Below are 24845 nucleotides of genomic sequence, written 5' to 3'. Positions count from 1 at the left end.
TACCTAAATTTATTTCGATACGAAATATTAAGAGATGTGAGTCGTTTACTGATGCTTATTAGCAAGGGCCGCAATAAGGGCTTTGAGCAAGGGGCAAGCAAAGCCTACTATAGTTGAAGCAGGCAAATCAGTGAAAATATTAAGGGATTTAACCGATTTGACTATCCAAATTATTGCCAAAATTCTCAATAGAGATAAAGATTTAATCAGTTTTATAATGCTGTTGAATCAGCACTAAACTTGACTGTAAAATGAAACGTTTTTCACAAAAGTCGCTTATTTTGAACTATTTATTTACCTGAATGTGTATTATTCTTAGGTAAATACCACCCTGTTCACGAACACACCTTCGTGCTTCGTTAATCAGTTTTATTGTAACGATAACGCCGTGTTTACGAGTAGAATTTTGCAGCTCCCGTTAAATTGGCTTCTGTCTGTCATTCCTCATTCCATTTGCATATCCGCTGGGAGTAGGACGGCCAGGACACGCTTGATACAGTCGATTTCGTAGTTCATTATAGTTTGCAATGGGTCGCAAACGAAAGTCACGGGCTCCGGTGAAAATTACTCAGTCGCCGAAACAAATAAAAATCGATCCGTCACCATTGCAGAAAGAGGAAATCAGCGAAAATGAACCCGACCCTAGCGAAAACACTGAGCTGCTGTCGGACGATGTTAAGCTGTCAACGCTGGCCGTTTCGACGGCGTCTCCAAGACCGGGACCTTCTCAAAGCGAACCGGTTACTGACGGCATAGAGCAATCCGAAACGGAACCCACTGACGACGATCGGTCCAAGCGAGTACGTGAATGGATGATTGAACAACAGCAGCAAAAGGAAAGGCCCGATTCAATAGCCGGATCCGGCGAACCGGAAACTGTTGAAAGTCCGGTGGAAGATCCACTGGAGGAACAGGATTATCCGATGGAAGACGATAATTCGCAGCTGATGACCGGAACGGAGGTAGTTTTTCGAGATAATTGTGTCGTGTTTTTTTACAATTTGGTTACTCTTTCTAGGTCCCATTGCGACATCGCTTGAAGGCTTATACAGAAAAGGAAATTCTTAACTCAGTAATGTATGAGTGCGAGTGGTTTAAATGCGGCTTCGAAACCACCGAAGATATGGAGTATATGACACATGTTGATTCCCATTCGGTTGAATATCTACGTGGGAAACGTGACTTAAGGGGTAAGTTTAAAACAAGGACAAACAAAAGTTCAGCAGTTTATTGAACCTTTTTTCGCATTTATGATTTTAGTTGTTTGACTAATCCGCTCAATGTTGTAGCTTAAGCAAGACTTTGGTAATCCTGATTAGTTTTGTCCATTAGTATCATGTAAGAATAAGATGCTCTCCCAGAAATATTTGGCGAATTTACATACGTTTTTTCATACAAAAATGTAAAAAGTTTTGAAAAATAATGTGTTGACATTCAAATTTCCTAGGATTCAGTATAGGTAATCTCGTATTAATCAGTATTTTGGGTTGGCCTCACAGAATCCTAGACATAAACTAACTGATGGAAACTCTTCCAGACTAGGTAATCTATGAAGGTTTTTTATAAACAATTTTTTAACATAACTAAACAGTGTGCTGGGAAACATGGTCTTGATCAATCGTGTTTGCTAGCATAAAATAACTTTCACGTTTCCTCCCTTTGGAACTCAGGACTCTACTTCACGCAAGATTCATCTTATCTTATTCATACCTGCTTGACAAGATCTCTGACCATAGCTCGTTGCACCTCTGCATTTTCCCAGCTTCTTTTCCACATCTTTTGTCCTGTTGCGACCAAATTGTCAAGTTCCTGGAGTTTTGAGACTGTGCTATAGCGCACGAACTCGGACCACTTTGCTCGGCGATTCCTTATTAGACCTGTTGTTTATTTATAAAAATATACAACAAATCTTATGACCCTTACTGATACACATAACCTACAATGCACGAGCTAATAGGTATAAGGAATCTAGTTTTTAGCACCTCGCGGCTAACGTTAAAGTCGAAGCTGACCGGTGGTCGTACTAAGGTTGCTGTAGTTCGCCAATGCGCAGAAAAAGACTACTACGTAGAGTACGCCTTTGAGCGCGTATGTTGAGGCTAGCGAGAATAGATGAACAATCCACTCTTGAAGTCAGTATATCAGTGACAGCTCAGCGTTGATCCCATCGCGACGAGTATTCAGGGGTCAAGGTCGATAAGTCTGCAACTTTGTTCGCAGCAAGGCAGCTGGAAGGGTTCCAAGGAATCTCCAAAGAGCGGAACGAATGATTCTGCGCTACATTGACTCGATTCGGTCAACTCTATTTTGGTAATGGAGACTCCACACTGGAGCGCAGTACTCAAGATTGGAGCGGACAGTAGAGAATTTTGATACAATAGATGTAGAAGTTCTTAACGATGCGCATTATAAATCCAAGGTTCCTGCAGGCCTTGTTGAGACAATAAATGCGATGTGTTGTTTGAAATCGAGCTTAGAGTCGAACAGTATTCCCAAGTCCTTGACACAGTTTTTGTGGCGTATAGGCACGTCTGATAGTGTGTAACCGAAGATGAGAAGGATTGCTTTTTTGGGGAAATGTAATAACTTCGCATTTGTCAGAGTTCAGCATCATGTGGTTATCTATGCACCATTTCACGAAAATCGATAGCTGCTCCTGTAGAACCGTGAATCGGACGGATTCTCTACTCTGGCATACAGTTTAAGATCGTCAACAAACAAGAGGCGTGAACATTTAAACAGGAAATTAACATGGTTGAAGTACTTAAACATTATGATATTGAGTGTAGTGCAAAGATACACCAATAGTTATTCACATGTCTCCTATTCCCCTTTGTGTGGATAGGAAACATGTATGCCGATGTCCATACTGTTGGAAAGACACCTGTTCTGATTAATAGACTGAACAGATAGCTCATCGATGTAGCCAGGGCGTCCAAGGGAACGAAAGGATTTTAGCTTCGCAGAATCGCAGCGGCTGATATGACTATCACTTCGTCAATAAGGAGGTGAGTAAAACAGTTGCTTAGTGCAGGAACGCACTGGGCGGCTGTGGAGGCTTCTATTCTTGTCAACTTGTCGTCAATAAATACACGAGAATGTTCACGCGAATAGTTGGGAAAATCTGTTCAATGTTGCTCGTAGATTCACTACCGAGGCACATGACCTAAGAATTAGCTAATTGGCTAATCGAGGCGTGCAGCCAAGATGTCATGCCTAGGCCGAGAGTCCCCGCTTCCCGCAGCCAGACTGCAGGCTTACGACTGCCCCATTTCCTATATGGGTATGAACTACCTTGGCATAGCACATAGTCGGTTCATTAGTGCACGGGGGCATCCTGTTGAAATCCACAGTGCTCGAGGCATGAACTTCGTAGCTGATAATAAGATAAGAAGCGACGTTAGTCGACAGCTTGTTGAAACTACCAACGGAGAAATGAAATGGATATTGAACCCATCTGGGGGCGCCCCATATGGGCGGTGTTTGGGAGCGGTCAGTGCGATCGGTGAAAAGTGGGCTTGCAGCCATGGATACGTCCTGAACACCCAACGATGAGACTCTAATAACTCTGGTGAAAGAAGTGAAGAGTGTGATAAATTCACGACCGCTTATTTATATCCAGGTAGAAGCTGCAGAAAAGTCGGCTCTCACTCCAAATCATTTTCTCATGTTCAAGTTCAAGCGAAGTGGAGCAACCTCAAAAATCATTATTCAGTCCTCAAGGAGGCAACTCGGAACGACTGAAATAGGTGCCAGGTGATGATCAACCAATTCTAGCGCCGATGGATACGTACCTCCCTACTATAATACTAGCTACTATTATACTATACCAATCGAGGTCAGCGATTTGGTGATTATAGTGGAAGAAAAGGTGTGCAACGGATGGATTCGTGAGCGCGTAGTACGCGTTATCACCGGACGTGATGGACGTGATTCAAACGAAGAAGAATACATTTCTCGAAAGACCGGCATCACTTGAGGTTAAAGGTGGTAAAGCAGATCCGGAGACCTGATTAACTTTACGGGTAGGGGAATGTTGCAAACGAACGCGCGTTAGTCAAAAGAACTTTGACATGGTTGATTAACCTAGCTGTAAGCCGTCAGGGCACACGGTAAGAAGAAGAAGAAGAAGATAGGTAAACAAACACTGCAAATTGAAAGTGGAAAAAGAAAATAAATTGCTTGCATAATTGAGCGGAGAATTGAAGCGAAAGTGAATGTGGAGTTAGGAAAATACAGCGGATAATATAGACGGATTTAGAAGCAGTTTTTGTATTTGGATTTGATGGAGACGGAAAATCTCGGAAAGTCATTGGTGTGTGGAATAGTAAACAGTGAGAATATTTCGGAGGATTTAGGAAAACGGCAGCAAATAGAAAATAAATTGGGCGTAAATAATTTATGGAATATATCTGGAATTAAAGGCGGTTCAAAAGATCCTATCAGTTTTAACAGCAGTAGTTTTTCCGCTGTTCTTTGAGATTCTTTCAGATCGATTGAATTTGAATTTCCTTTCTGTCTTCAGAGTTCTATATTTCGAGAATTTCCCGAGAACGGGAAATCCTTATCCTGCCGGATTTCAGGCGACGTAACGTAGCGTTTACCTAGGGTACCTGCTTCTGAACGGGCTTGGTTCTTTTTTTAAACATGTCGAGTAATAATGTAGTTCGGAATATTATAGAATGATAGTGCGGCGAAATTTCCGTCGTCCCTGTCTAAAACAGCATCCCGCCTAAAACTAGTCAGCATCCTTTGGATTTCCCTGAAATCTGCGAAACATAGATACCCGTACAGCTTCTAAATTTCAACCTCATTGATATTCGCTCAAACTAGAGTGGGAATGGGAAATGGGTGGGACCCGGACAATACTGAGCTTTTTTGGAAAGAGCAGGGAAAACGACCAACTTAGCAAGTTAAGCCAAGCGAACGACTCGCACTACGTTAAGAAATTGGTTTTAAGTTTTTGAAGATAGGATCCTGGCGTCGATGCGATGTGTCCGTCCCACCGCAGTCTGCTACTGTTTGTTTTGTTTTGTTTGTTTGTTTATTGAAGACCAGGCACCGAAACGGTTACACTTGTTTTATACATTTACCAGCATGCAATACCATGTCACACTCTTAATCAATACCATCGCTCAGTACTGTTTCTATATCAACAGTGCCTATCTCTTGCAAGTGGCGAGACTAGCCCGAATACGTACATGATAATAAACAAACATGTACGTGAGCTGACCAGTCATCAAAATGTCCTGCAGAAATGTCGACCAACATTTGAAAGGGGCGGATAAACCAACTGTCAAACAGGACGAGTCACAGTTCATTTTCCTATGCTGCTCCAGCAAAAAATAGCTCTCACTCGTTCTGTTTGACAGTTGGCTTATCCGCCCCTTTCAAATGTTGGTCGACAAATGACATGCATTTGCCACTTTTTGCTTACAGTTATAGTTAAAAGTGTATGGGGAACCTCCTTATTCCAAACCGTGTTGTTTGGGGGAAAGCTGTATGTTTAGTTTCGTGCGCAACAGCAAAAGAGAATACAAAAAAGTGTCTCCAAGACTGGTGACATTTTCTCCTCCTTACCGAAAAGTGTACGTCACGTATAACAATAGATGTTTTCGTTGTTCTAGCATTTGTTTTCGCACCAGTGCACCAGTAACATGTCGCAAGACTAAAAGCAAAGCCTGGGTGCTAATTCCGTTATCGCAATTTGACCTTCTGTTTTTGTACGACAAACTTCGCAAGACTGTTAGCAATAAAAATAAAAAAATAGTAAATGTCTTCAAATTTTTGTTACCAACTAGTACATTTAAAGTCCCTGTTAAAGACACTTTATACTTTTCGGTGCATTCGTGTCGTGCCGTCTGCTACTGACTAACGAAGCCACAACACCCGTCTGCACCGTTTTGGAAGCAATTGAGCTCGCTCTCGACGCAGGAGCTTTGGACGTTACTGTGTACCTCCCAACGCCGATTATTTTTGAGGATGCCTTCGGGAATGAGGCTTTCGCCGAGCTGATTATGACGGAATCAGATCCGCTATCTCTTGCGTTGATTGGCAGACAATATGCCATATGAATAAAACAGTTTGCTTTGCTTTTCCCGTTTAAATCGCATGGGAGCATGTGCTCTAACTCTTTTATTCATACGGCCTAATAAACTCTGCTACATGTATTGACGACGCCGTCGATTATTCCCGGTGAACAATCTTAAACGTGACATCTGAATTTGTACCCGACACTTACCCGCCGTCAAAGCCTCCTTGGTCGAATAATCACCTATGCAGACTTAAACGGCTAAGGGTTAGAAGAGCTCTACGAAAATTCTGCCGGAATCGGAAGTACTTCAATCGTGCGATCTTTTCGCCTAACACTTTAGAAATTCGTGCAACGAACGCTCTGCCTCACCCGATCAAGTCGTCATTGCCATCAACGACTGTCCTACTAATCCTTTTGAGTTACATCCATTTCACATTAATGAACAAATCGTCGTCGTGCACTCCAAAAGTTAAAGTTATCATATGCTGCTGGTTCCGACCAGAGATGCCAGAAGTGAAGATATGTCTTCATTTTGAAAACATTTTCGAGGATTTATTTTGAAATGTATTCACTGGAAGATACTTGAAGACATTCTTCACCATGCAATTTAAATAGGCGGGAAATTCTGAAAACCCGGAAGAAGACAAATGAAGACTTTTCAAAAATTTACCTGGTAAACCTGGTTCCGACGGCATTCCAGTGTCCATTTTAAAGTTGTACTCGAAGGTGTTACTTGCTCCACTTACAAAACTACACTCAAAATATTATGCACATAACTAATGGTAAATTTCCATATGAAATTCCAGATGATTATCATGTGCCACATATAAACACAATCCGCCCAGAAATACACATAAAAATTATACGCATATGAATATTATGTGCAAAAGTTTCGCGTACCCATAAATTATAACTGTTTGGCATATAAAGTTCATTAAGTGGGCACATTGCAAAAATCTATGTGTGGGACACATAGAAACTATACGAAAAGTTTTCTCAGTGTATACACTGCACACAAAACAGGTCACTGCGAGAGAGCAAATTTCCTGAACTGTGGAAATCCACATTTATGTTCCCTGTTCACAAGAAAGTGATAAGAGAGACGTCCGGAGTTACAGAGGCATCACCTTCTTAAAAGTTTTTGAGATTATTATCAATGAGGCGCTTTTTTGCTCATCTAAGAATTACAATTCAATCGCTCAGGATAGGTCTGTTGCGACAAATTTGAACGAATTTGCATCACTATGCGTTCGCATAATGGACAACAGTGGACAGGTTGATGCTGTCTACACTCAAGACAACATTTGATCGAGTAGATCACGAAATTCTGTTAACCTTCCTAATGCATTAGAAAAAAGTTACATATTATGCATTGGGGTCGAAAACGACCCAAGTTTTGAAATTGCCCTCATTCATCCATTTTCAATCCGAATTTCGTTTTCTTTACCTCAATTGAAAGCTGTGGCCAAAAACTGGCACCCAAGGTATGTTAGGGGATATTTTTAGACTAATGGCCACTTCTGCGTCGGTTCCGGAACACCCACTACCAGGTCCTGGGGGACATGTTGATATTTTGAGATAATTCATTTTGCGGCACATCAAATCACATTGGCTTGATAAAATAAGATTAATGGAAGTACAATGGGGACATTTTGGACTCAAACGGCCATTTTCCCATTGGTTCCGGAACATCCGGTACCTGGTTTTTGAGGACAATTTTAAATTTTAGGATGATTTATCTTGCCACACGTCAAATTACGTCAGCTTGATATCATTAGACTATTGAAAGTATAATAGACATTTTGAAGGCAAATGGCCACATCAGCTTTGGTCCCGGAACATCCGGTACCCGGTTTTTGGGTCCATTTTTGTATTTTAGGATAACTCATCTTGCGACACATCAAATCACATCAGCTTGATTAAATAAGACTAATGGAAGTAAAATAAGGTCATTTAAAAGCCAAATAGCCACTTTACCACTGGAACATCCGGTACCTGGTTCCGCGGGACATTTTTGGATTTTGAAATAACTCATCGTGCGGCACATCAAATCACAACGCCTTGATCAAATAAGACAGTTACAAGAGGTTTGAGGGCAATTTGAAGACAAATGGCCATTTCATCATCGGTTCCGAAACTTCGGGTGCACGGTTTTTGAGAACATTTTTGGATAGGATAATACATCATGCGGCACATCAAATCACATTGGCTTGATAAAATAACACTAATGGAAGTACAACGGAAAAATTCCAAATTGTCCTCAAACCTCTTGTAACTGTCTTATTTGATCAAGGCGTTGTGATTCGATGTGCCGCACGATGAGTTATTTCAAAATCCAAAAATGTTCCGCGGAACCAGGTACCGGATGTTCCAGAACCGATGGTAAAGTTGCCATTTGGCTTCTAAATGACACTGTTTTTCTTCCATCAGTCTTATTTTATTAAGCCGATGTGATTTGATATGTCGCTTTATGAATTATCCTAAAATACAAAAATGGCCCCAAAAACCGGGTACCGGATGTTCCAGGACCAAAGCTGATGTGGCTATTTGCCTTCAAAATGTCTTTATTATACTTTCAATAGTCTAATGATATCAAGCTGACGTAATTTGACGTGTGGCAAGATAAATCATCCTAAAATTTAAAATTGTCCTCAAAAACCAGGTACCGGATGTTCCGGAACCAATGGGAAAATGGCCGTTTGAGTCCAAAATGTCCCCATTGTACTTCCATTAATCTTATTTTATCAAGCCAATGTGATTTGATGTGCCGCAAAATGAATTACCTCAAAGTATAAAAATTTCCCCGGGACCTGGTAGTGGGTGTTCCGGAACCGACGCAGAAGTGACCATTAGTCATGAAATATTTCCTAATACACCTTGGGTGCCAGGTTTTGGCCATACCTTTCACATGAGGTAAAGAAAACAAAATTCGGATTGAAAATGGATGAATGAGAGCAATTTCAAAACTTGTGTCGTTTTCGACCCTTAATGCATAATATGTAACTTTTTTTGCTGTGGCTCTTCTAGATGTCACTGAAAGCTGAAACTCCCCCACAATGCTAGTTTTCCAAAGTTAGGAAAAGTCAGAAAATTTCAAGTCTCTAGCTCGTTCCGTTACTGAGTATCAAGCTTTGTAAGTATGCCGATGGGTCGAAAACGACCCCAATGCACTAGGAAGGTTAAGTAAACTAGAGAAACTTAGAGTCTACAGATCCTTAATCGTGTGGTTCAGATCCTATTCGATAAACCGATCGCTTTGCGTTAAAATCAGAGCTTCGTGTTCCGAATTATTTACGAATGTTTCGGGCGTCCCCCAGGGTAGTAATATTGGGCCTCTTTTGTTCTCGCTATTTATCAACTAACTTTCTGTCATACTGCCATCTGTATGCCGCCTGTTTTACGCCGACGACATCAAAATATATAGCATCATCAACAGTACTAATGATTGCGACTACTTGCAACTATGTGTAGATCGTATGCAGAGTTGGTACTCCCGGCATTTTTTGATACTTAGTATCAACAAATGCAATGTAATAACCTTTCACCGCAGATAGAAACAGATCAAGTTTGCTTATTCAATTGCTGGACACAGGCTTGAACGGGTTTACCAAATTAGAGATTTAGCAGTTACACTTGACTGTGAGCTGACTTTCAAACCTCACTACAACGATAAGACTTTCGTGACCCGCTGTGCTTACGGGTGTTATATTGCTCGCTCGCTCAGTTCTTGAGTTTAGTAGTGTGGTATGGTATCCATACCAAGCGTGTTGAATTGCTAGATTCGAGAGAGTACAAAAAATGTTACGAACCTGCCTTCCTACAAAGGTCACTGCCGAATACTTGGAATAATTCCAATTATTGATACCCTAGAACGAAGAAGGTTCATTGCACAAGCTCTCTTTGCTGCTAAGATCAGCACTTCGGAAGTCGATTATCCTGAGCTACTCCGGCACTTCTATGCTCCAGAGAGCTCTCGTTACTGAAAAAGCTTTTATATCCGAGATCGTGCCTCTACCTATAGATTAACCACGTGCTATTATATTTCTTCATAACGACTTTTATTTTTTGATGGTTCTCGCGAATGACGGACAGTCACGGTCGTTCCGTACCAGTAATATTTTAAGATTCTATTACTTACAGTATAAAGATACCAGTACTAGTTTCGTGTGCCCATTTAAGAAACCAAGATTTTAATCCTGCAGCATATTTTTTTCCCGTAGACATACCCTGCCTCTGGGATCTCTGTGACTTTAAGGCGGCCAACGCAGACGATATGGAAAGTCATCTACATTTTCACGCGTACCACAATCGTATGAAAACTCATGGTGCCAGTTTGAGCAACATTATAGAAATTCCAAAGTGCAACAGTGACAGTCGCCGACGGAACTGCATCGACATGTATAACATCACATTCCGGTGTGAATGGGAAGACTGTGAAGAGTACTACAACAAAGCGCAGCTTTTCTTCAATCATGCTAACAACCACGTCCAAGATCAGTTCCCAGTGGACAAGCGCTCGCGTAAGGAGCCCGTGCAGTGCCAATGGGCATTCTGTAAGCAAACGTATAGACGGGCCAGCATAGGCTTAGAGCACATTCGACGGCACTCTACCGAACGAACCATCGGTTGCTACACGTGCGGAGCGATGTTCGTCTCTCGACTAAAGTATATCGATCACTGCAAACGGCAAGTGGAATACCATAGTAAGTACACCGTTTTAAAATTAACATGCCATATTTATTATCTACTTTTGCCCATAGATCGAGAATATCCTTGCACACAATGTAACAAGCTATTCGCAACGAAGCAATTGATGGTTGATCACAAAAATATTCACAACAAGAAGTATGCTTGTTCATTTTGTCCAATGATGTGGCCATCCAGGAAAGCACTGGCCTATCACATACGCTACAGACATGTCGACGAAAAACCTTTTAAATGTCACCTATGCAGCCATCGGTAAGTAAACAGCTGGTACCATTCATCAAGATTTTGCCACTACCTTCCATAGCACTGATAAAATTCGAGCTTTGATTCTAAATACTTGGGTTAAACTGTTTGAAAGAAAAAAAAAGAACAAAAGCATTAACGAATCCGAAAATTTTGCCCTAACCCATGCTTCTTCGGTTCACTTACAGGGCAGTAACCGCTCGTGACTTACGAATTCACACAAGCATTCACGAAAGCAGCCATTTAAAACGGTGCAAAGAACCCGGCTGCACGGCGGCATATAAATCCGAAATATCACTACGAAAAGTATGAAGCCATATCTTTGTGTTTTAATAACAACTGAAAACTATCGACAAATTCTTTTGCAGCACTTATCCATGCATCATATGGGCTTACCCCCGGATGTCTACGCGTGCCATTTGTGTCCTAAAGAGTATAAAAATGGAACCGGTTTATCACGTCACTTTATGGTGTGCCACAAATTGGACAGGGAACCGGGTTATGTTAGATTTCTGTACCGCCTCGATGTGCTGGATGATAAGTATCGCTTGGCAACTTATCTAGACGCCGAGCTAAGATCTGGCAGAGACACGGACGCCGATGTAACCGACCCGAATGTTTCCAACGCAGACCAGTCACTGCTCTCGACTACGGTCGGATCCGATAGTACATGGACGAGCTACTCAATCGAGTCATGGCGTCCACTTGGACAGGATAAGATAGCTATCCGAATGATGCCCGGCAAAGTATTTGAAAAAGAACCGAAAAAATCTCGCCGTAAGGCAAAACCCCGCCGCAATTCAAAGTCCCAAAAAACGGGAAAAACAAAAAGTAATAACACCGATTCAGCTGCGAAAAAAAGAGCCACTCACGTTCGAGCTAGAAAGGCCAAGAAGTCTTCTCGCAAACCGTCCACTGAGCAAGCTGAATTGGTTTCACCGAGTGTTGACCAAAGCACGTCGACTGTGCCATCTGTTCAAGAACAAGAGAAAGCTAAGCCAAACGACAAAGAAGACAATGTAATAACGACGGAGAATATACAACAATCTTCCCCTGGAGAACAACGCAATGAACCCGTTGCATCGGAGTTCAGCAATAAACCTTTGCCAAATCCGTCATCAAATGAGCCGAGCGCATCGAATGAAACGCTGCGCAAAAAAGCACCGCGAAGCAGCAACGGGGAAGCGTCACAAAGTGGCGATGATCTCATAACGGAAACCGTGGGCGAGTTTACTATTACCATGAGCAGAACTGATAAATCTAACACACGCGACGGTAGCCCGCAAGAGCCACCGCCCCAAAAACAGCAGCCGCTCGAAGAAGCGATCGACAGCAAAGAGCTGGTGAAGCAGGAAATTGTAAGATTTAACGATATCGAGCTGGTCAAGCAATACCTCCAGCCGGACTGTGCGGTCGTCATTTCAATCGACGAAACGGATACCGCCGGCAATGTGTTGCAGAACCAAACAATCAACGCAATTCAGTATAGTTGCAAACGAAATATGAGTTTGGATTGCAAACCACCTATTCATTAAGCAGAAATTTGCAGCACCTACAACTGCTGCTACGTTTTTATATTTTTTAAAGAATCAGTTTAGTTTTAAGCGAATACTTTCATGAATACTTTTTTTTATATTTTTTATAATTACCCAATAGCGAAATTTGTTATGTACTTTTTCCCACGAATAGTGACACTATTTTCAGTTGTTAAATGATCTATAATGTTAGATAGCGTGAACTCAAAGCTAAAACAACGCTATATATTATTTCCTTATTTTTATTTCTGATGGATTTTAAAGGAAACCATGAATACATGAAGGAAACCATAAATACATCCCCAAACAGCTTATCGTTTAATTTACCAGGGGTTAATGAGTTTTATTTGCTTTGTATCTATGCTATAAGAAAATAAAAATTGTTGCGAAAATTATTCTGGTGTCCTTTATAGTAGTAGTCATGGCTCATTTTATCAGTGTTGTAAACAAATGGAAGTAAAGTAATAAAATTGGCTTGAATCTAAGGGCGCCGAAATATTTGAAATGCATGTATTGAAATCCAGCGTCTAGGTAGTCCAGCGTCGTAGAGTTTGCCCCAAAATGGCAACCACTTACGTTTCGGCGTCCCTGATTGCAGCCAATCGAAGCACTGCTGTTACCGTCAATTGATTCGTCGATTCTGGGCAATCGTTTCAGGAGCGTAACCAAATCAGATCTCGATGAGCACGTGTTGACACACGACGAAAGACGAATGTTTCGCTGTGAGGAATTCGGCTGTGAAGCATCGTACAAATGCCAGAAATCTCTGAAAAAGGTAGGTTCCGTTAAGTCATTTTAACGCATGTCCGGTAGGTAATGTCAAGTCATAATACCTAATAATGTCTAGTTTTATCGAATAGTTATGTGTGAATACAATGGATAGTGCTTGTTCGAACATAAAAACTGGCTATTCAACCGGCATCCGAGCGGATGTTCAAACGAGCAAGTTTTAATTATGATATGTGCAACTCTTGAGTTCGCCTAATACCTTGAAATTGCTAAGCTAGAAAAGCCTTTGTTTCCTTTGAGTCCCTCTCCCAACGAATCCGACGCAAACACGGTGCTTCTGGACTGTACTTCAATAGTTATAAACAATGATTCAATCAACCTACCTTTATTGCCTTATTGCTGCTTGGTTTTATTACCAGAATGTAAGAGGATTGAGACCTATATGATCATTTCAAATTTGGCAGTATTTTATGCAGTTCGCTAGCAGAATTAGAAATCTGAATGTATAATAAATAGCACATAGATTATTGATTGAACCAGGTTTATCTGATGAATTATTTATAAAGAACCAATAAGATAAGATACTCTTTTTGCACAACCCACAGCATGTCGATTCAGTGCACTACGGCGTAGGAGCGGTTCTCTATGCATGTCACCGGTGTCCCAGCCAGTACAAATCCGGAGCGTATCTGTCCAAACATTTGATAAACACTCATCAGTATGAGAGGCCTCCAGGGTATAACCGGTTTACGTATCGGGTCGATCAGGACGGCATTTTTCGTCTGTCGACAGTGGTGAACGGAAAGCTGCGTGCCATCACGGACGGCAATAACGATGATGACGGAGGAGGAGAATCTCAGGAATATGACAGCTCCGCATTAAGGACCGGAACGGTCAAGATGGAACCGATCGAAGTTGAAAAGACTGAACCTATGACGCATATCGGGTTTGACATCGGGAAGGTTGAATCATTAGATCGGTCATCTATTTCGATTGAACTGAAAGTCCGTGAGGTTCTACCAAGGGAGCCAAGTCAATCACCGATGAAGACAAACGGCGACAACGAGCAGGCAGCCTTGCCGGTGCTGATGAAAACTGAACCCTGTTCGTCCTCGTCGACAGAAACCATACATGTATCGAAAAACGTGGACGATTTCACTGTGATGAAGCGCTACATAAAGGAAGAGAAAACAGTAGTGATTTCGTTCGAGGAAACCGACTCTGCTGGCAGCGTGATTCGGAGTGAAACAGTGCAGACTACAGAACTCACACCGGATGGACTCCTTTCTAATGAACTGTGAATGCTACTCTCAATGGCTGAAATGAAGCTCTTTTAACTGCAATTTTCAGTACATTCTTCTTGGCGTATTTTTAAAGTTATGCCTTGTGCGTAACAAAAAATTGTTTAATAAACTGAAGCTTTATTTTAAAAACAAGTTTGCTTTTTTATTGACCGATGTTAACTAATGAAAAAATCGACTTCGACAGTACCTATAAAAAAAATTTTTTACTGGAATAATAATCAGGAATATAACAGAAAAATTAAATAAAAAAGTGACGGTTTAGACTTGGACCTCTGTTATGGCCTAACTATAGGGTAACGTATATACCTATTTGAGAAATCGCCAATAATATCAGAGAATCACAATCAATCAAAATCAAAGAAGACATAGGACCAATTGAATCAGAAGACAACGAGAAATGTTTTTAAACGTACTTGATTTTTATTTACGACCTTTGTTTTCGTATCTTGTAAATCTTACACAAATAATGCGACCGAACTTAACCACAAACACCGTGCAACAACAGCGCTTACTTGTGGGCGGCCTTACGCATATGGGCGAGAATGTTGGACAGTTCCTCACGCTTCCTCTTGGCGCGGATGTGCGTACCGAGGCGACGCTTCAGGAATTTAAGCGCACGCTTATCCTTCGACACCTTCAGCAATTCCATACCGCGCTTCTCGTACGGTGCATGACCGACAACCTCACGGACCAGATCGCGGACGAATTTGGTGTGCTTGGTCTGGATCTGCAAAAAATTAACATAAAAGCGGCGTTAGTCGAAGTTCACGAAAAAAGCCTTCAATTGGTTTGTTCTGTCACAAAATCAGAACCAAGATTGAACCATGTTGCACGATTTTACAGGGCAAATCACTGAAGCAAGCCAACAGAATGTTGGCCACTCAGTGACCACCAAGAAAATGCGTACTGTCTGTGAATGGATTAAGGAAGTTTCATCATTTTGAAATATCTGCATCCTTATTCAATGCGTCGAATTGCAAATTCAATTGATTCGGTCGGCGAGTTCCAAACTGTCACGCTACTTCAACTAAAAGTACGATCCGACGCATTCAATTAGAGGAACATTTTAGCAAACGAAATACAACAATAAAAATACTCACTCCCTTAGTGCGAGACGGGCGGATTCCCTTGACCTTGCGATCTCCACGGTACTGCAGTTGCTTTATCTTGGTGGTTTTGTGGCCCTTATTGAGACCGACGCAGATTTCGTATCGCGGAGCCATGATCCCCTATGAAACAAAAGAAACAGAGCAAACCATGAGAGAAGTCGTACCATAACATTGATGGAATTGAAGCTGTTTTAAAGAACTTTTATTACCGAAATAATTTCGTTATTTCAGTTGTCAGGAAAAGTAATTCCAACATTTTATCGCAAAAATGTCCTGCGTCAAGAACTAATATAGAAAATAAAAATGAGACTGCACAGAATCACGTCTTACCTGATTGTAAATGACAGCCGGAAAGGAATGTTGAAAATATTGCCCAGCGGAGTACTAGATTAGCGTACCGGAAACAAAGATTGACATGTCATGTCAAGATTGACAAATTAATGTTCGAAAATTTTCGATGATTCTCAGCAAGATTCAATGTAATACATACAGGTGTGGCAATGTTGGTTAAGTGATATTAGTGCAATGAAGAAATTTCATCATGGTGTGGGTGGAATCGTAAATTGACCATTCACGATGAAGCGTAACGCCAAACTCTAAAAACAAACCCCATTGTCCGACGCGGTTTGTTTTTGTAGTTTGACGTCGTTTTCTGATTTTTCGCTACTAATACCATCAAATGCACCCCATCGACATCTCTATATCGAGCTGCAGTAAACGTCAGTGACAGCATGTCCGGGGCTCAAAATTTGACAGCGGGCCCAAATCAGATTGCTGGCAGTTGAGTAAAACGCAGTGCTGAATTGCTATCTCATTTTCGCACACACGAGATGTTGGTGGCGAGAACATGGTTGTCTGCCATGGGCTTGATCAAATGTGTTCATCTGCCACACCTTTTCAAGCTCATTGAGCAAGATTCACCAGCTTGATTCACACACTCAAAATAATCCGCACGTCCTTTCCATGTGAAAAATTACGTATAGATTTCTCTATCAACCTTTTCGCGTGCTTAATGGCGGCTGGTGGGCACAACTTTTGGAAAATAGCTAAATGCTTTTGGCAACTTTGCTAACGTACGCTTGACAGTTTTCCAAGGGGAAAAATGTCAACTTGACGTAAGCAGAGTTGCCAAAAGCATGCCATTTTTTCCGAAAGTTGTGCCCACTAGCCGTGAGGCCTAAATGTATATCTTTATAGGGCTTTAACTAGCCGCCATTAGGCACGCGAAAAGGTCGATAGGGATTTACGTGATTTTCAGCTGATTCTTATTGGAAAACATATTGTGCTTTGCAGATGTACCTGGATCAAGGGGTTTCCAACAGTAACGATTACTACGCACCTTCGAAAAAAGTTACTTTTGATTACTTTACTGATTACCTCTGATTACCAGTAATCTATCTCTTGTGATTACTATAAATTAATCATGATTACCAATGATTACTTAAGATTATCACTGATTACTCTACTGATTAGCATTGATTACCTAATTAATTCGTAAATGATTACAAAAGTAATCTCTGATTACTACGCATTTATACGCCTCACTGGAAACCCCTAGACCTAGATTAATCCAGATTATTTTCTCTAATGCCAATGTATTGTCAATTGCAAGGAAAATTGTACCATCCAAAGTGCGATATCGCTCATAAAAGTGCTATTTTGCATTAAATCGTTTCGGTATCTTCAGCGCACTTATTGGTTGGAAGATAACGAAAAAGTGCGCCGAAGATACCGAATCGATTTGATGCAAAATAGCACTTTTATGAGCGATATCGCACTTTGGATAGTACAATTTTCCTTGCAATTGGCAATATATGACAAAACAAAACAAAAATTTACTGTTTTTGTTCTACGCGTGGTGTCTGTATAGTTTGTGATAGGGTAAGGGATCTAGTTTTCGACCCTGTGCTAGTTTTCGCACCACTGCTGAAAGATTCATCAAATAGATTCCTAAGAAAAAGGTAAAGAAATGCTATTTAGGATATTGTCAAGGTTGTTATTTCGCTAGAAATTTTGCAATACCCCATCAAAATTTACGTCTGTACGCCCAAATAATCAAGTTTTTTAAACAGGGACTGGAGTTCAAGTGTTATTTTTCGTGTAGCGAAAACAGATACGGAATCGAAATTTCCATAAATTGTGTATATTAGGACACTGAGTTCATGCAATATGTTATTATACAAAGAAAAAGCAATATTTCTGTCCAATTTTCTTTTGTTGCAGTACATATTTGTTTTTTATGATGTAATTAAAGACGTTTAAAAAAGTACGAAAATTGAAACGCGAAACTGTTTGTGTTCTAGATAGCTTGCTGTATGCTTTCAAAGACGCTTGTTTCATTTTTCGACCTCGTTGAAAAGACATGGAAGTAACCAGACCCGAAAGTAATTGTATGATTTCAGGCGTTTTCCAGGATTGTGTTTCAAACATTTTCCATCTATTCATTCAAAGGAGAAGGGTAATTGAAATAGTCTACAGAAAAGGTTTACGGTTTAGTTTAAAAAAAAATAATTCCAATTTAATATTACAGAAATGTTGCAGTCAAGGGGTCGGTCACTCGGCACAGCCGTTTTTATGTTAGGTGACTTGAAACGAGCCGAACTGTGCCGATGCTGTACCGAAAGTGCCGAACTGCAAGATTTGTTAGATTCGATAAAATGTGATAGATCTGGCAACCGTGCGAGATGATTTTGACAACTGGCAGTGCTCCCATTTCATATGTAAAATATGAACCGGAGGTGTGTAAAGCCCTATAAATGTTATTTTTATAAGGCTTTAGAGGTGTGCCGTTTGATATCTCTGCAGTGCCGGGGCACTATGTGCTGAGTGTCCGACCCCTTGGTTGCAGTTATTTTTTTGCATTAAGTTCATCAATTTAACCGTTATGTGTTCGGCTGGGTACCCGGGTACCTTTTGAGACTTTATAGCCTCGAAAAACAAGGTTTACGACAACTCAGCCAGCTAAAACTCGTAGAATGCTCCTAAGTAGTGGGAATAAACCATTTGTCATCAACAGATGGCCTTTAGCAGCAGGGGGGGTTGAAGGGGGGGGCCTTCGAATTTTTTTACCCCATAAGTGTTCGGATGGGTACCCGGGTACCCACCGAAATGAAATACTTCTAACTTTATCAATTCTTGACCGATTTTGGATCTTGAACCGTCAAAAGATTGGAAAATTTGTCTATTTTTAGAGCATGAGACTTACCAAGCCTGGGACCACGTCTGGTTCCCGTAAATCCGGATCTCCCGGACCATGTTCCGGATCCAAAACAAATGTGTACAATTGTCAATAAAACCACACAATATTGGTATCAAAATTCATGAAATCACTCCAGGAGTTGATGTTTATTCATTTTGAGTCCATTCAACTTATAGTCTTTGGAATGGCCACTCCGGAGCAGATTCCTGTGGGGCCTTTCGGGACCGCTAACATATTTCGATAGAAAACCCTAGCAATATGTATATCAAAATTCGTGAAATCACTCCAGGAATTGAAATTTATCCTTTTTGAGTTCAGTTGATGACATGTCCTTGGAATGGCCATTCCGCGGCAGGTTCCTGTGGAGCCTTATGAAACCATTAACATGTTTGGATAGAAACCCCAGCAATATGTATGTCAAACTTCATGACATCACTCCAGAAGTTGATTTTTATCCACTTTGAGTCCATTTGATGAGTTGTCTCAAGAATGGCCATTCCGGAGCAGATTCCCGTGGGGTCCTATGAGGCCACTAGTATGTTTGGATAGAAACCCTAGCAATATGTATGTCAAAATTCATGAAATCACGCCAGGAGTTCATTTTTATCCATTTTGAGTCCACCTGACAAGTTGTCCCCGGAGTGGCCATTCCGAGGACAACTCGTCAAATCGACGTAAATGGACAAAAATCAATTCCTGGAGGGATTTCATGAATTTTGACATACATATTGCTAGGGTTTCTACCCAAACATGTTAGTGGCCTCAGGGCCCCATGGGAATGTGCTACGAAGTGGCCATTCCGGAAACCACTCATCAAATGGACTCAAAGTGAATAAAAATCAACTCCTGGAGTGATTTCATGAAGTTTGACATACATATTGCTGGGGGTTCTAACCAAACATGTAACTGGTCTCATAGGCTCCACAGGAACCTGTTGCGGAATGGCCATTCCAAGGACATGTCATCAACTGAACTCAAAAAGGATAAATTTCAATTCCTGGAATGATTCCACGAATTTTGATATACATATTGCTAGGGTTTCTATCCAAACATGTTACTGGTCTCATAGAGCCCCACAGCAAGCTCTGGAGTGGCCATTCCGGGGACAAATCATTAGATGGACTCAAAATGGATAAAACTCAACTCCTAGAGTGATTTCGTGAATTTTGATATACATATTGCTAGGGTTTCAGTCCAAACAGGTTAATGGTCTCATAAGGCCCCAAAGGAACCTGCTCCGGAATGGCCATTCCGAAGACAACTCGTTAAATGGACTCAAAATGGATAAACATCAACTCCTGGAATGATTTCATGAATTTTGATACCGATATTGTGTGGTTTTATTGACAATTGTACACATTTGTTTTGGATCCGGAATATGGTCCTGGAGATCCGGATTTACGGGAACCAGACGTGGTCCCAGGCTTGGTAAGTCTCATGCTCTAAAAATAGACAAATTTTCCAATCTTTTTACGGTTCAAGATCCAAAATCGGTCAAGAATTGATAAAGTTAGAAGCATTTCATTTCGGTGGGTACCCGGGTACCCATCCGAACACTTATGGGTGTTAAATTTCCCGTACACATAACGGTTAAACAACCCTCGACTTTGAAAATACATTAGTTTGTACTTGGGTCGAATATTAGAACACGCAAGGGTCGAAAACTAAAACAAGAGGTCGAAAATTAGCCCAAAGGGATATTGAATTGAAACGAGAAAATGAGTGAAAAATATACATCGTACATTTATTTCCTTTTAAATGTTAATTGAATATACATCTTTTTGTACTATTCTATCATATTTTCGAAAAAATAACGCTATTTGGACGATATATTGCATTTTGTTAGCCATGCGTTGGTTTCATAGGTCGAATTATAGTGCCCTTACCCTATTAGCCCGGAAAAAATAACCATAGCACGAAGATAAAAATTATTGTAACAGTAAGATACAAAATACAGTAAAAACAATTAAAATTATTTTCAGAAACGATAACCAAACCATCAAACTTATTGTAGTCCACCATAACTTTCTTGGTTTTGAGAGATTCTACATTAAAAATGACGGGTTGTTAAGTATCTTAACAATAAAAAAAACTATTTTTTCGCGAACACAAATTTTCATCTACAGTGAAAGTTAGCGTCCTTTTATGGTAATTTTTTAGGCGAAAAAATAAAATATAATTTAAAAAGCAGTAATTTTGTGATGAAATATGACCAATACTATAGCAAAAAATTAGAAACAATATGAAATAATTTGAATTTGAGATACTTTTACAATAGATTTACCATAAGCTTCAATGTCTACAATAAAAACTGTTGTAAACGCATTGTTTCTACTACAAAATTCAATGTAATTTTTTTACGGGATGCCTGGCCGATGCCGATGTACTTTGGCGTTGTTCACAAAGGACATCCGGAACCCAGATATTTTTTTGATTCTAACTCTTTTAGCTCTCAGTTCAATAGTAAGGTTTGTTATTTCGAATAGCCCGAAAAAAATTTACATTAAATTTTGTAGTAGAAACAATAGGCCGTATGAATAAAACAGTTTACTTTGCTTTTCCCGTTTAAATCGTATGGGAGCATTTGCTCTAAAGCCTAGTTGACTCAGGGATTTTGCCTCCTGTGTGTTTTAAATTGGCATCGGGAATTCAATTCCCGTGACGGAAAATGAAGTCTACATAAAGATGACAGTTTTCCAGAAGTGTAAACCAAACAGCGCAATTTGCGTCCATGACATCCTGGTGCTGTCACTTACTACAGCTCGATAGCTCGATGTATAGAGATGCCAATACAGTGGACCCCCGTTCGTTTGAACGGGGTTAGTTTTTAATTTGAACAACTAGTAACCCTAAATATGCCGAAGTATGTGTGAACTGGCTGCCCTGCTCTTTGTTATTGTTTTGATGGTTTGATTCAGTTGGCACTTGCAAGCAGGGAATATTTCATTTTCCGATCGGATTTCTACCATAACCGTTGGGAAAACGCAGGAACACGCAATGTGAAACAAATTAAACACGCTAGGTCAGCACAAACAGATCGTGTTTATGTGCATTGTCCGCATTAGCAAATGATGTCATATTAAGAATGACACTTGAACCATTTTTAGTTTGCACGTCGTGCAAACCAACAGGGTTCAAATTAAAAAGTGTTCACATTGAAAACGGTCAAACGAACGGGGGTCCACGGTACAATAAAACAAACGGTATTTTCCACCCCATCGACATTTCTATATCGAGCTGCAGTGAACGTCAGCGACAGCATGTCCTGGGCTCAAAATTTGACAGCCGGCCCAAATCAAGCTGCTAGCAGTCGAGTGAAACGAAGTGATGCTATCTCATTTTCGCACACACGAGATGTTGGCGGCGAAAACATGGTTGCCTGCCGATGGGATGGTATTTTCTTTATTTAAGAGTGTAGTGTACATTATTTTTTTCGGAATTAAGTAAAAATAACCGAGCGTGTATACAATTTTCGAAATACAGCGGCGCTTCAGATCATTTGACAGACGGAAAACGGAAGTTGACTTTCCAGCTAGTACTACATTCGGCACTGCGTTTGATTTTGACAGCCTTTTTACTCTCGGCGAGTGTATGGAAACAGACGTGTAGAATGAAGGTATAGTGATATTTTTACAAGAAAATACATCTTTTTCTAGTCCAAACCTTGTTAGTGTCGTAAAAATAGATAAACTAAACCCTGGAAAAGTTGTGATTCGCAAAACTCGCCACTGATCAGGGCGATTCGAGGTTTAAAATTCGTTTGTAAATGTTCAACGCGTGCTTTTCCGTCGACGGCACTAATGGGGTTCAGCTCTGACAGCTCTTGTATCGCACTGGGTGAAATGATTTGCAACAATGGACAAAGTGGGAATTATGTGTCCGGAGATGGAAGGATGTAAACAAATCGAGTTTCTAGCAGTGTCTAAATTTTAATTACTATAGTTGCTGAATGTTTTGTGAATGCATCGGGCTAATGCAATTTGTTTTTATACTTTTCGCAGTTGAACGTATCTTTTCCCGCTACCGGGGCCCAGAAGACCTTCGAGGTGGTTGATGACCATAAGCTTCGTCACTTCTATGACAAACGTATGGGAGCTGAAATCACCGCTGACCATCTAGGTGATGAATGGAAGGGCTACGTTTTCAAGATTGCCGGTGGCAACGACAAACAGGGTTTTCCGATGAAGCAAGGCGTTCTAACCAACAGTGAGTGTTTACTTTAGGAGACCCTTAAGTTACCCTGCTTAACATATTCTTTTTTAATTTAAAGCCCGTGTCCGCCTGTTGCTGAAGAAGGGACATTCCTGCTACAGACCCCGTCGTACCGGAGAGCGCAAGCGTAAATCGGTTCGCGGATGTATTGTTGATCAGAACCTGTCGGCGCTAGCGCTGATCATTTTGAAGAAGGGCGAGAAGGACATTCCCGGTTTGACCGACACTACTGTTCCACGTCGTCTTGGCCCGAAGCGAGCCAGCAATATCCGCAAGCTTTACAATCTGAGCAAGGATGACGATGTGCGTCAATTCGTGGTTAAACGTCCGCTTCCTGAGAAGGATGGCAAGAAGCCTCGCGTTAAGGCTCCGAAGATTCAGCGTCTAATCACTCCGGTGGTTCTGCAGCGTAAGAGACATCGTTTGGCAATCAAGAAACGTCGCGTTGAATCACGCAAGGAAGCCGAAGCCGAATACGTCAAAATTTTGGCTGTTCGTCGTCGTGCTGAGCGTATCCGTCGTCGTTCCCGGTTGTCGTCGATGCGTGATTCGCGCAGTTCGATCGGTTCGGAAAAGGAGAAGGAAAAGGCCGCTGCCAAGGCAGCCAAGAAGGTCGCCAAAAAGGAGGCCAAGAAAGAAGTGAAGAAAGTCACCGAGGCAGCGAAGAAGGCGACTGATGCCAAGGCTAAGGGTAAGACCGCTGAAGCCAAGAAACCGGAGAAGAAAACCGAAGCGAAGAAATCTGACGCCGCTAAGAAGGTTGATGCCAAGAAGTCTGACGCTAAGAAAACCGAAGTCAAAAAGGTTGAAGCTAAGAAAGTAGAAGCCAAGAAGACCGACGCCGCTAAGAAAACTACCGGAGAAAAGAAGGAAAAGAAGGTAGTGAAAAAGGAAGCGCCAGCCGCTCCTGCTGCTTCCGGTGCCAAGAAGGAGGCACCCAAGAGGAAACCCGAAGCAAGCAAGGGTGATGCAAGCGCAGCCAAAAAGGAAAAGAAGCAAAAGAAGAAGTAAACTGCTTACTTCCTTAGGATGCGTTTTGTAATTTAATCTTAATGGTATGATAAACAAAAGAATACAGTTAAGAAAATAACTGACTCTATTATTGGCTTGTCCTGTTTTGTTGATACTCCCTTGCCATCGATTACTATTTTGGGTTCCTAAAGTTAGCACAGGTTGCGATCATCTCAGTATAGTTTACAGGCCGCGTTTAACTTCTCTAGATACAAAAAGGTATTTATTACTGTGTTCTTTGCGTCTGTCAGAACACAACGATAAATTTTCGTAACAAACAGGTTTTGTTTTGAGCATAAAAACTGCTTGAAGTCCCAGAAATCAACACACTTAAAAAATTTAACCGAACTCTGAGCAACCCAACGTTTGGTCAAATTCGATGGTGCCAATCGACGTTTATGGATCACTAGCTGACCCGACAAACTTTGTATTGCCACAAATTAACCTGTGTTGTACATAAATCATGAATCTCGGATAATCTTTGTCACAATCTCGAGTTTTGCAAGTTTCTGAGGAGTTCAACCTTAGATGATTTATTTTGGCAGTTACGTAACTATGAAAGCATCCCAGGTAACCAATAAGCATCACCAGTGTTATTCAAATATAGGCCAATAAGCATTGAAGCAGCTATTTTGGCAAAATATACAGCTTCTTATAGTGCTGACAATTGCACTATAAGCACAATTTGCAGCTAATTACCGACACGAAGAATTTGAATACAATTTTGAATGCCAATTTACAACACCTATGCAGTCAAAAAGC

At 41.0% G+C, this 24845-nt stretch overlaps 3 protein-coding genes across 4 annotated transcripts; 2 read left to right on the top strand and 1 right to left on the bottom strand.

Moving 5' to 3' along the window:
• Positions 1–499: 499 nt before the first annotated feature.
• On the top strand, positions 500–14661 carry LOC128744632 (histone H4 transcription factor). 2 transcript variants are annotated; one of them, XM_053841787.1, is made up of 6 exons: positions 500–962; positions 1019–1190; positions 10255–10737; positions 10795–10993; positions 13177–13294; positions 13854–14661. In XM_053841787.1, the coding sequence occupies exons 1-6, from the start codon at positions 528–530 to the stop codon at positions 14547–14549; spliced, it is 2103 nt and encodes a 700-aa protein (XP_053697762.1). In that variant the 5' UTR covers positions 500–527; the 3' UTR covers positions 14550–14661. The 2 variants fall into 2 exon arrangements, with proteins under 2 accessions (XP_053697762.1, XP_053697761.1); XM_053841786.1 differs by lacking the exons at positions 13177–13294; positions 13854–14661 and adding exons at positions 11173–11290; positions 11353–12988.
• Positions 14662–14950: 289 nt separating this feature from the next.
• Positions 14951–15781, bottom strand: LOC128744633 (60S ribosomal protein L36). The gene is made up of 2 exons (XM_053841788.1): positions 15653–15781; positions 14951–15279 (listed from the first exon to the last, which is right to left on the bottom strand). Exons 1-2 carry the CDS (start codon positions 15773–15775, stop codon positions 15061–15063), a joined length of 342 nt encoding a protein of 113 aa, XP_053697763.1. The 5' UTR covers positions 15776–15781; the 3' UTR covers positions 14951–15060.
• Positions 15782–22390: 6609 nt separating this feature from the next.
• Positions 22391–24162, top strand: LOC128740073 (40S ribosomal protein S6). The gene is made up of 3 exons (XM_053835586.1): positions 22391–22476; positions 22862–23066; positions 23131–24162. Exons 1-3 carry the CDS (start codon positions 22471–22473, stop codon positions 24081–24083), a joined length of 1164 nt encoding a protein of 387 aa, XP_053691561.1. The 5' UTR covers positions 22391–22470; the 3' UTR covers positions 24084–24162.
• Positions 24163–24845: the final 683 nt, after the last annotated feature.

This window comes from Sabethes cyaneus, chromosome 3 (genome assembly GCF_943734655.1).
Source record: "Sabethes cyaneus chromosome 3, idSabCyanKW18_F2, whole genome shotgun sequence".
Lineage (NCBI taxonomy): Eukaryota > Metazoa > Arthropoda > Insecta > Diptera > Culicidae > Sabethes > Sabethes cyaneus.
The sequence above is the reverse complement of the archived record's forward strand: the minus strand, read 5'-3'. Positions and strand labels throughout refer to the sequence as shown.

Excerpts from the sequence above, each read along its gene's own strand:
- LOC128744632 (XM_053841786.1), top strand. The coding sequence starts at position 528 with ATGGGTCGCAAACGAAAGTCACGGGCTCCGGTGAAAATTACTCAGTCG. Across the intron at positions 963-1,018 it reads AGCTGATGACCGGAACGGAG|GTCCCATTGCGACATCGCTT; the intron begins GTAGTTTTTCGA and ends TACTCTTTCTAG. Across the intron at positions 10,994-11,172 it reads TGTCACCTATGCAGCCATCG|GGCAGTAACCGCTCGTGACT; the intron begins GTAAGTAAACAG and ends GTTCACTTACAG.
- LOC128744633 (XM_053841788.1), bottom strand. The coding sequence starts at position 15,775 with ATGGCTCCGCGATACGAAATCTGCGTCGGTCTCAATAAGGGCCACAAA. Across the intron at positions 15,280-15,652 it reads GCCCGTCTCGCACTAAGGGA|ATCCAGACCAAGCACACCAA; the intron begins GTGAGTATTTTT and ends AATTTTTTGCAG.
- LOC128740073 (XM_053835586.1), top strand. Across the intron at positions 23,067-23,130 it reads GCAAGGCGTTCTAACCAACA|CCCGTGTCCGCCTGTTGCTG; the intron begins GTGAGTGTTTAC and ends TTTAATTTAAAG.